We start from the raw sequence: 11,382 nt of genomic DNA on the forward strand, positions 1-11,382 counted from the left end.
GCAGGACCAGATTTTCATTACACGTATCATCACCAGGAAAAAGGAACATGTCTATTAACAATTCACTTTTTCAAAAGCAGGAAAAGAGGGATCTTTGAAGCACTGTCTAAAACCTGATCGTTTAACAGATCTGAAAGTCTACACATTTTGAATATGCAAAATACTTAAACTTCAATCTCCATTTATGTCTTTTTACATAAACATAGTTTCTCACTGCTGTTTTACCTTAAGTTCCTGTTCCAACTCCGTATTTCTTGCTGCAGCAGTGGAATAAGCGATAGTCTTTTCTTCCAACTGTTTCTCAAGTGCAGAAAGTTGAGAAGATTTCTTTGTTATCTGAAATTAAGTATGAGAAAACCGACATGAAGACAACTGTTTCAGGTTTATTCAAGTATTTGCATATACTTTCTTACCACCAATTCAATTTTAGCTACTACTATTTCCCAGTAATTTAATTAATTATTTGGGGTTTTTTGATGATCTTCAATAACCTTTATGTTAAACTGTTATTACTTACAGAGAAGAATTCAGGATAATTTATCACAGATTTATCCAATTCATTTTAATTGTCAGTGCCATAAGTGAATTAGCTATTACAGATTTATAACATTTATGGATGTTATTAGGAAATATTGCAAATCTCATTATGCTGGAATTCTCACACGTGAGCACTAGAATGTAAACATTTGCATTTTAACTTACTCAATCAGAGAAGAGCTAGCTGAAGCTTTAGTTCTTTCTTTTGAACTCTCCAGCAGTGATGTTTATCTCTGGCAACTGTTCTTTCAATGTGTACTAACAATTACGCATTAATTCAACCATACCAAAGCAACAAGACTGTGCATATTTTCCACATAACATATCAAAATAGCAGTAGTAGTAAAGCCCACTAACTAAAATGAGCTTTCTGACAACTAACAAATGAAGGCTGCTATCTTTAAAGTTTTTCTGCTTTCTCAAAAGTTTATTTCCCATTTTTCTTACATAAGCCAGATTTTAAAATTAATATGGCAACTGCAGTTTTTTCATAACTATTGTCTTAACTACCTTTGATTACTGAACTAAACAGAAAGTGACATATTTTTTCAGTGCTGCTAAATATCTTACTTCTCTCTCTAAGCTACTGGTTTTTGAAGCCTTCTTCAGTAGGTCTTCTTGTATGATTTGAAACTGACTGACTCTCTGAGCCATGCTGGTCTTCAAAGAAGAATTCTCATCATCTGCTTTTTTCAGTTTAGTGTGTAACTCTTTTATCTCTTTCTGGAATCTTTGCCTCTCCTTTTCAAATTGTTTGCTGATAAGTTCCAACTGTTGACATTTTCTCCTCTCTCAAAGTAGAAAAAATAAATGTAAGATTAATTTATAAAAGAACATACAAACTCAAGCAAATAAACACACAAAGAGAGGAGAAATAATTTAATGACAGCATATTGAACTACCACAAAGAGTATTCAGAAGCAAGACTGTTTATTTTCCCTTTGCCTCACACCCCTCAATGTAACTGAAAGCTATGACTCATGAAAACAAACAAAAAAACTCCCCCATTATATATGTGACCTGAACTCATTACATGGAGCAGTCCTATCGCAGGAGCAACTGCAGGTATTCTGCAACAGGATAAAGAGAAAAGAATCAAAGAAAGTATGGAGTCCTCTGCATAAAGCAAAAACACATGGTTCTGTTTCAATATCAAGTCATAGGTTGGATGCTGCTGAACAAGTAACGTAACTAGCAGAAGGGAGAAGAATATTGTGCCTGGAGAAAATGACAATTTTCAGAATTCCAAGGTGGCAAAACGCTCCCTGTTCTTCCAAACCATATCTGTTAGCTCAGATTATTTTTAAAAAATACTATAAAACAATTCAAAACCCACCAAAAATTCCTGTTCTGGGATTAATCAGACAGAACTGCACAGCTATTTCAGTACGCTTACCTCCTTGACTTCTGATCAGTTTGACAGGCTCTGTTTCCAAGCCACATATCCTGTGATTTTCTTGTCCTTCATTATCACTAGAAAGATGCTCAGCTTCAGTACAGATAGTTAAGTTTGCATGAGGCTTTTGAATTTCTGCTTCCTTTGCTGCCAGTTTAACGCTATTACAAAGGAGTAGCCAATTATTCAGCATTCCTTCTGCATGCTAGTTCTAATACCACCTTGTTACCAGCCCATTCTTGCCATAATTCAGTAACCAGAAAGTTATACCTGAAGTCTGCAATCAAAGGTTTATTCAATTCGCAAGATTCAGAGAGAGCTTCTTCTGTGGAGGAACTGGATAGCTGGTATTTCAAGTGGTGCCATTTAAACTAAAAAGGGAAAACCAAGATTAATGCAAAATCAACTTTTTATTGCTTCACAGAGTATTAATTTATGTGTTATACTAAATTTTAGGACATCTATGTTAGAAGTTTGGCTAACTCGATCATTAAGATTATTCTCCCAAGTAAGAGCACTAAAACTTTGTCTCACATTAGTAGAAATTATAGGCATTAAGGCCCCCTGCAAATGAGACCATTCCTTTTAGATATCTTTGTTCAGGCACTGAACCACGAGCATTTTTGCTGTGAAAAATCAAATAAATGAAGATACTATCAGTAAGTCCACGTTTTGAACTTCTCACATCATGCTTCCTTCCAGATATTGATTTTTCCACAGGTTACAGAGGGCTTCTGAATATTTCATCAAATTACTAGAATAATCCAAACTTTTTAATAGAAAATGTAAACGTATTTTACAAAAGGGGCCCTAAACCAGTTTTTTTTAAGGCTCTTGTAAATAAACATCTATGGTCACAACAGCCCAAAACAGCATTTTTATACAAAATTACTGTATTCTCTTCAGCAGAGGTCCCTAGCAATTCCAAAATCGTACAGAAAGCATGATTTTGTTTCTATCACAGCTAATCACATTCATACTTCAAAAATACAGATATCTGATGCGATCTGTACTCCTGACCTCATATGTGTCTCTAGCCCTTCTGGACTTCCCAAACAGTCCGTCCAGTAATCCCAGTCGGTTTACAACTTTGATTGGGAGAGTCATGTCAAAAAACCCAGAGTCAGTTTAGTGATAAACTTCACCAGTACGAGATTCAGGCTCAAAGGCCAGAGTTCATTCTGGTACAACTAAAGTTTGTTCACAGCCAGGGAAGGTGAGCCTTCTTTTTCCCAGAAAAAAAAAAAAAAAAGTTTCCTACAAACATCTTTCCTGCTGTAATTCCTTCACTGCTGAGATTGACACATCGATTCTGGTTCTTTGGCCATTTGGGAAACGTCATAGTGTTGTACTGAGAAGAACCTCTGCATCATATAACAGGAGATCATAATGTTTTAGAAAGAATAGGTACATCTGAAGAATCAATACACAGAACAAGAGGAATGGAAAGTGTAATTTTAAATGCTTGCTGACAAATCAATTCCAAAGCACCTATTCCTTGTTCTTGAATTAGAAGACAAAGGTAAAATATTTAAATTAAGAAAACATGTTATCCATGCATCTTGAAAAACAAAGTATTTTACTCAGATTGTTTCTCAAGAACATCACAGTATTTCCATGCCATGTCAGTTGTTTAAGATATATATAATACAACTTTTAAGGATATGTCAGTTACTGTACCTCTTCAGATGTACTTAGAGACAACTGGGAAATAATGGTTTCTAGTATGTTGAGCTCTTCCCTTGAGTCTTCAATTTCTTGATGGCATAATTTCAGCTGGTTGTGTTGCTGCGCAGTAAGTGCTCTCAGCTCTGCGTTTTCACTCATCAGAGCATTTTTCTCTTGAAGTACTCTTTGTTTTTCACTAAGTTCACTCTCAAGCTCAAAGATCTTCTGATCAGTCTGAGCCAGCATTGATACCATTTCAGCATTCTTTGCATTTAGAGACTTAATTTCTTCTTTTGTGCTATGATTCTCTTCCTTTAATTGCCTAAAAAAAGTATATCCATTTAGAAGGTATAGCTCAACAGAGAGGATTTTCATTATTAAAAGACCTAGAAGAACACACTCTAACTCCCTCTCAAAATCTAGGATTAGCTCTATCAAAGGACAGTAAAGTTTTCACTGCTTTACTAAGCTTTCACTATTCCTAAGGACCAAGAGGCAAACTTCTCATTCTTAAGCAACTTAACATTTTAAGCACTATCAGATCAATAGATTCCCTTATGCTGAAGCCAAGGGAATTTAAGACCAGGATAAAATCACTATATAACAATAGCTAAAATCACAATGGATGAAGATAATGTACTAAGACTGAGGAGGTCTAGTGTTCTGCTAGTAACAAGGGAGGGAGGGCTCCTATTCTCTGCCCTCTTATCTGACTGTACAGTGAGCCACTTGTATATTTAGCCCATGGAAAGGTATTTATTTGAGGCACCTGTTGATTTACAAAATGTCCTGATGAGTGCCAAATCCAGAGAAAAGGGGGCAGTCTAGAGGAAAGATCCCCAGCAGCAACAGAGAACTATTAAACAGGCTCAAGCTAGTTTAAGGGTGTTCACACACTGCCCACCCTTGCCAAAGTGGCCTAAAGAACAATTGTTAAGATGGGAATGTGAGTGTGGACAACACATGTGAAGGGCACGCCCAAAAGTGTCTGAGAAGGTGTTTGTTGAAAGCTAATAATGCTGAAGACAACCAGCTGATTGTTTTCTTCCCTTACTAAAGTAATGAGAGAATTATAAAAAAATTTCTGAAACAAAGGGGGCTTCACTTTAAACAGAAACATACAAGGTGTATAAAAATTTCTAACAGTGGGAAGAGACCTTGGAATGGAAACGAAGTGGCAGTTTGACACGTCTGCAAATCGCCACCAGCATCACAACCTCTGTTCAAACCTGAGTGCAGCCTCCCCTCGGACACCAAGAGTATTCTTCATTCTAGCTACGGACTGACAACATGGTGTGCAACAAGCAGGGACTCGCACCTAAGTGAACTCATGGGGTGTTTTCTTCTGGCATGTGCACTAGCAGACTGCGGGCAGCAGAACAGCTGTACGTAAAGCCAGAGCACCCACATCTCCCACAGAAGCAGTGTGTGAGCAAGGGAACCTACGCTCCCAGAAGGCTTGGTGGGGTGCTGCCTGTTACTGTAAATATATGTAGTGTGCAGGACTAGAGCTTTTAAGAGTTAGTTATGGAAAATAATTTAGAAATTTCCAAGTGTATGCTAATGGTTTTTACCAGTATTATGGTTTTGTCTGTTGTATCGCTGATGCTGAGCCTATGTGTTGACTCATGCTGGTCCTGAGTTGGTTTATTTGAAACATGCAATTTTTCCTCAAATAACAGTACAGAGATTTTTAAAAGCCTTTGCTTACCTTAATTGCTCTTCTAGGATGTCTAGATCCTTTCTGTAGCTGACACACTTTTCATTCAACTTCTCTTTCTCTTTTTCACAATTAATTAAACGTTTTTCCAAGACTAATTCTTCCTCTTTAACCTTGAAAGGCAATTTTTTTTTGTTACTGTACAACAATAATCTAAGCTTCCATGGCCAATGGGCTTTTTAAACAGAACGCTATAAACACTATGCTGGGGTTTTTTTTCTTCCCCTCTCTGGGAAGCCTGTAGATAATTTTATTGCTCACTACTGTGAAGAAAAGGAAACAGGCAAGAGAGTTCTCTTTTTTTCCTGTCATTTGGGGAAAATAAAAGTTATTTTGGTTTAGTATTTTAGGGCATATTTGTAGCGGGCAATCTCCTTCCACAAGGAAATAAGTCTAATAAAATAAAAATTCTCTGTAAGACCTAACTGCCACAGTTCTGTATCTTCTCCTCTCACAAGGCAGGAAGAATTAACCATTTCGGTCACTGGAACTTTGAGAGATGACTTAATTTTCATCTTAGCTCTCCTCTAGCTCATGTTTCATTGAACAGATCATATAGATGGAGTCAAGAGTTCTTTTAAAAGGATCCTATAATTTTAATATGTAAAATTCCCAGCTGACAAGCAATAGACAGCAGTATTAAGATACCTCCGTGATGAAAACTCTCCAGACCAGACAGTCCATCCAGTTTAAAACTGGACAACTGAAGTTATCAGCACAAACACGTGCTTACCCTGCCCCACCTCTCTTAGGACTTTACCACCAACAAGCAGAAACTACTCGCCCACTGGTGAACCTGTTGCTGTTTGCTGCCTAGCTTACTGGAAGAAGCAAAACCCTAATAGCATGGCAAAACCAAGTGAAGAAAAAAACTCTACCTTTTCTAATTTTTCAGTTGTCTCCTCTTTATACTTTTTGAAAGCTCTCGTCAGCTCCTCTGCATTCAACAAAGCTTCATTTCTTTGCTCTTCTGCTCTGCAAAGAAGCATACCAATTTTAAGTCACAAACTTCAGTCATTATGTAACTGTCTCCTTCAGTTACTAAGAACAACTGCTAAATTAATTGCTCCAGATAACTTCATTTCTTCTGACAACTTTCCAAGCCCTAAGTAAAAAAGTTTCACGAGAAGCATAAATTAATTTTCAATTATCTTTTTTGCATACTAGCATTTCCAGTAAGACTAAGAATGTGAAAATAAATACTTTTGATTCCCCTTCAAAAAGTTAGATTCAGATCATCCTCCTGTCCCTACCAGTAAAAGCCTGTCTTATGGACTGGGATAGAGCACACGATAAGGAAGCAAAAAATAGCAGTGCGTATTAAAAATTCAAACTGTTTAGGGGGAACTGGAAAAGATTTTGACACTGAAGAGAGCACTTGTGATGAAATGAAGGTTAGGCTGACAGGAACTGATAAAAGGATAAATTATTTTGCAGATGCTGGAGAGATAGCATCTATAGTAGTAAAGGAAGCTGAGACTGGGATGATACCAGGTGAGCAACTGTTCAAAGCAGCAATCCAGATTGCCTACTGTTTTGCTCTATTACTTCGCGCCCCTGACCCTTTCTTGTTTTCCCCTACCCTTATTCACTAGGGAAGAAGTTGAAACAGCAACCTCGGGACAACTCAGGTATGCAGACTGTTCAGGACACCTAACACAGGCACACAAGAATTACTGCTGCCCTGTAACACTTGTTCCTCTTCCACTAAGGGAACTGTGGGGACAGGGCAAGCGCCTCCTCTAAGTACACCTCAGACTGGTGTTTCTCGGTCTGAGGACCACTGCATTTGGAGGTGACAAAAGTATTCAGATAAGGGGATAAAGGGATTTCAGAATAACAAAAAAAAAGTAGTGCTAGTTTAAAGCACTTCAGTTTGCTTGGCCAAAGAATAGTAAGTTATAATTACTGATTAAAAGCAAACTGTAGTAATTGTTAATACTAACCATAACACCATATGTTGCCTTTAATACCTGGCAGAAATTCAGTTTTATTAACTTAAAGTGTTTACATTTGTTCTCCCAAGTCATTAATTCAGTTAATTTTAATGCAGTTAAATGAATTGGGCAGGTACAAATCCTCTTACTTATTCCTCTCATTTCTTTAAAATTACATTTTGGAAGTGATAGGATTATACATGTAACTTTGAACAGCGGAAAGAAATTACCTAGCAAAAATTAAAAATAATTCAGGAAAATATTTTATGGACACGCTTCAGCTCTCCACATCTATTCAGAAGGGGAAAAACCAAGTGACAAAATTGTTACTAGTGTACGATACCAGCCTGCAACTACCAGCAATTTGCAAGATTTTAAAAGTGCCTATTTAAATAAGTATCTTCACACAGAATTTCCTCATTTGAAAAAAAAAAAAATCCTTAAAGCAGAGAAATAATTTGATTCCACAAAGTAAACATCTGCCAATGGAAACACACACTTAAGCACTCTTATTCTGTATTTATTAAAATTATTCAGCTACCTTTTGCCTTGCTTGCTGCGCTCAATTAACACCATTTTCAGATTTCTATAGTCCTTTTTATATCTTTGCAACATGTTTTCTCTTTCTATTCCTGTTTTCCGGCTTTGATCTAGTTTATCTTCTGCATCTCTAGCAAATAAAGAAAGCATAATTAAAAAATAGGAAGTTTTTTTTAAATAAACTAGATTTTTGTGGTTCTCTGCACGTTTGAGAAGCACTAGTTAAACTCACTGCACTCTCAAAACTAGGTTTGGAAGACTCACAGTCTTCAGAGACCCCAGGGGTACGCCTGCAGTCTGGAGCGGTATCCAAACCTCATCGATAGGCATCAGGTGTCACAACTGCCAAGGACCCCAATGGCTGACTTCGTGTCATGAGATCTGAATATAAAAATCACCATTTTTCTGGCAGTAACTATGACTGGTCAGGACACACACGTGGGAGACAACACTAAAACGTAAATTAAATATTTTTACTTCTGGTGTGAAGACTGACTATTGAGATATTAATTGAACACTACGTAGCATGAGGTTGCAAGATAAACCGTGTGACAGGTATGTTTTCCTGACAGCCTCTGACAGTTTACGTTAGCTTAACTGGCCATTTGCCTTGCTTAATACACTCATGAAGAAAGAATCTTTCACACAAAATGCTGCAGAGTCATGTTTGAAAATATATTTGTTTACTACAGAAAATATGCAGTCATGTAACATACAATCACTCTTGTCAGTTATAAGGGCACATGTTTAGCATCCAGCCTTTACTATTTTTTCTCCATTTCTGGAAGTACACTCAGTACAAAATAAAACATCTCCCTGCTCCTAGGTATGGCTCTAAAAGTAAAGTTTCAAGCGCCAGGTTACATGACCCACATGGTACCAGTAATTATGTCATTTCAAAAAAGAGACTGGCCTAGCAAGCAGACCACAATAAAATGCTGATTTAGAAGTACACATATTACCTCAGAATTTTATCTTGAGCTGAAACTTCTGCTTCCAGGTTTACAATCTGTTCTTTCAGCTTCGGAATGCTGACTAAATGGGTACCTAAAGTTGATTCAAGGTAAGAAATCTGAAATACAAACACATTTGAGGTTTCATTAACACTTGCATATATACCTTCAGGTTAAGAACAATCTGCTTGTTGAATGACACAGTGCTCTCAATCTTACTGTAGAAGATGCTTGTTCATCTACACGAACTGACCTCTAACTTCCTGCTCATTTAACATCCTTCTGGTTCCCTAGCACCATCCCAGTGTGATATGCTGTCTAGCAGAGTGATTTCTTTCTATGTTGATCTTGTCTCTTGCTTTTCTCCGAAAGTTAATATTCCACTATTTGTTCTCTCCATGCCAGACAGTCAAACATTTTGCTTATCGCCTTATCTGTACTGTGTTGGAGATATCATTTCTCACACAAAAAGTATTAGGCATAGCTCTGTTTTATTAATGTTACATATAAACCAAATACAAGAATAGAGTTGTCCTGAAAAATTAACTACATACAAGCATATATTGAATCAGTAATGATTTATTAGATACAGTATTTCCTTCTAATGCACCTTCACTTTTTCACAATACCAATATTAATCCAACCTGAAAGGTCAACATTTTTCCTAGACTACTGTGCCATTATAATTCACATTAATCTTAACGTAGCTCAGACACATGAATGTACAGTACCGAATACATTACTGAACTGTTTCCTTACATAATGTATTCTTCATTCTGTGACTCACTGGCTTTAGATTCAACTTTGGAACATGAATAGATAGAATTCATAATGAATATGCTCATGAAGAAAGATTCCAAACTATCCACTTCCACGATTAATACTGAATATTATAAGAAAACAGCATATTAAAATTTAAAAGTCAAATTTAGACAGATTAAGACAAAAACCAGCACGTTCTGCTTGGAATTACAGTCTCAAAAGTCATGGTCACTGGCATTTTTTTTTGTATTTGAGGTTTGTTTTTCTTTTTGATGAATACATACTCTTGTATTTGACTGGATCAATTCAAAGTTCATTGTTTCCACTCTGTTCTTTAGGTAGTGGTTCTGAGAAGTCAAAGATGCATTTTGCTCATGAAGGGCATCCAGCTTCTCCTTAAGATGTTCATTTTCTTTCATGGTTTTATCACAAGTTGTGGATACTGAGTAAGACTAGACATAGAAAAAGGTTTTATACACACACACACACACACAAACACTTATGTATGCATATGTAAGCAATACATACGTCACGGGAAACTCTCAAAACAAAAGTATCTAAATCATATTACATTTCAGAGTGCTCTGTTGATATAATGCTCAATGTTAGAGTGTATCAACTTCAAGCCCTAAATAGTATTCATTAACATAGCAAACAACAGAAAACCAAAGTGATAAAAATAAGTAATGAAGTGCAATATTTACTTTGGATTTTCTCTGAAAATCCTGGCAAGATGTTTTACCAGCGTTCTTCTTACAGATGGAAAAGCCCCGATAGTTGCAATTAGGCTGAACAAGGTCCTCCAGAGTGAAGTCTACAACGTCATCGCAGCATTGGCCATAATGTTCACTTGTACTAGTGCTAGGAGGGAGAGTAAGAAGTTGCTACGCCTTTTTTTTCTTATTTTTTAATTGATCATAAAGAGTATTCAAAAGAAAAGCACAAAAGGAGCTACTTGCAATAAGCTATTACACTGCATAAGACATATTTACACTGCAAGAAACAGGCTGCTCTCATTCCCAGACAGACTCATACCTGGAAAGCTCTTCCTCTACAGTTTGTAGGTTTTTTTCAGTTGTCCTCAGCTGAATCTGTAACGACTGTAAATTTGCAAGTAGGTCTTCATCGGCAGCACTTTTAGAGCAAGACCACATACTACGTTCCATTGGTACCACACATATGGCTAAAACGGTATTTAATATTAAAACATATGTTAAAACTATTTGCAGATCCTTTTAAAGATACCTGAAATAAAGCAAAAACAAGAAAAAGGAAAAGAGATAGAAAAAAAAAAGGAAATACTGCATTTCCAAATGTAAATAGTACATTTTGCACACTGCCTTTTCCTGTGTTCACTAGGTAAAAATTACTCTGTACAAATTGCCTTTTTTTGAGAAAAAGCTTTGTACGTATCCATGAAGTACAAGATGCTTCATGACCTGCCACTTAGGAAAACTGGAAAAACCTGCTATAGGTTAGTCGCCAGAAATCTCTCATTTGTTACTTCAGAAGTCCCACGCAACTGGCAGGGTGCCTAAAAAAGTAACAGTGCAAACACAACGAACACACAGATCTTTCCTCACTATCCAAGGATCAGCGAAATAGCGGCAGAGGACAGCACACAGGACACGAGCTACTAATCTAGGGGAGAAGCTTTCACCACAGCAAATAAGACTTTGCAGATCGGGCTTGAGATATTTTGATGGGAAAGGGTCAGATGACTCAGAAAAAAACAACGCTCCCAGCCGAGGGGCTGCCGCCGCCCGTCCTTCTCTGACAGATTCGAGGTTCCTCCAGCCACCAGCTTTGTAGGCCGGAGCTGACAAGCGCCTGGCCCGGCTGCGACCCCTCCTCTGCCTTCGCGCCACT

General features: G+C 37.2%; 1 protein-coding gene across 1 annotated transcript in view; it reads right to left on the minus strand.

Moving 5' to 3' along the window:
• The window catches only part of CCDC18 (coiled-coil domain containing 18), a 23,706-nt gene extending 13,027 nt beyond the window's left edge, over positions 1-10,679 (minus strand). Inside the window, exons 1-12 of the mRNA XM_010138102.1 lie at positions 10,549-10,679; positions 10,218-10,368; positions 9,798-9,965; positions 8,761-8,870; positions 7,800-7,928; positions 6,200-6,296; positions 5,313-5,434; positions 3,614-3,923; positions 2,204-2,304; positions 1,934-2,094; positions 1,108-1,328; positions 226-336 (exon numbers count right to left, since the gene is read on the minus strand). Coding sequence (XP_010136404.1) covers positions 226-336; positions 1,108-1,328; positions 1,934-2,094; positions 2,204-2,304; positions 3,614-3,923; positions 5,313-5,434; positions 6,200-6,296; positions 7,800-7,928; positions 8,761-8,870; positions 9,798-9,965; positions 10,218-10,368; positions 10,549-10,679 — 1,812 coding nt within the window. The remainder of the gene's footprint in view (positions 1-225; positions 337-1,107; positions 1,329-1,933; positions 2,095-2,203; positions 2,305-3,613; positions 3,924-5,312; positions 5,435-6,199; positions 6,297-7,799; positions 7,929-8,760; positions 8,871-9,797; positions 9,966-10,217; positions 10,369-10,548) is intronic.
• Between the last annotated feature and the right edge of the window lie 703 nt (positions 10,680-11,382).

Source organism: Buceros rhinoceros, unplaced genomic scaffold (assembly GCF_000710305.1).
Source record: "Buceros rhinoceros silvestris isolate BGI_N320 unplaced genomic scaffold, ASM71030v1 scaffold19396, whole genome shotgun sequence".
In the NCBI taxonomy this organism is placed as follows: Eukaryota; Metazoa; Chordata; class Aves; order Bucerotiformes; family Bucerotidae; genus Buceros; species Buceros rhinoceros.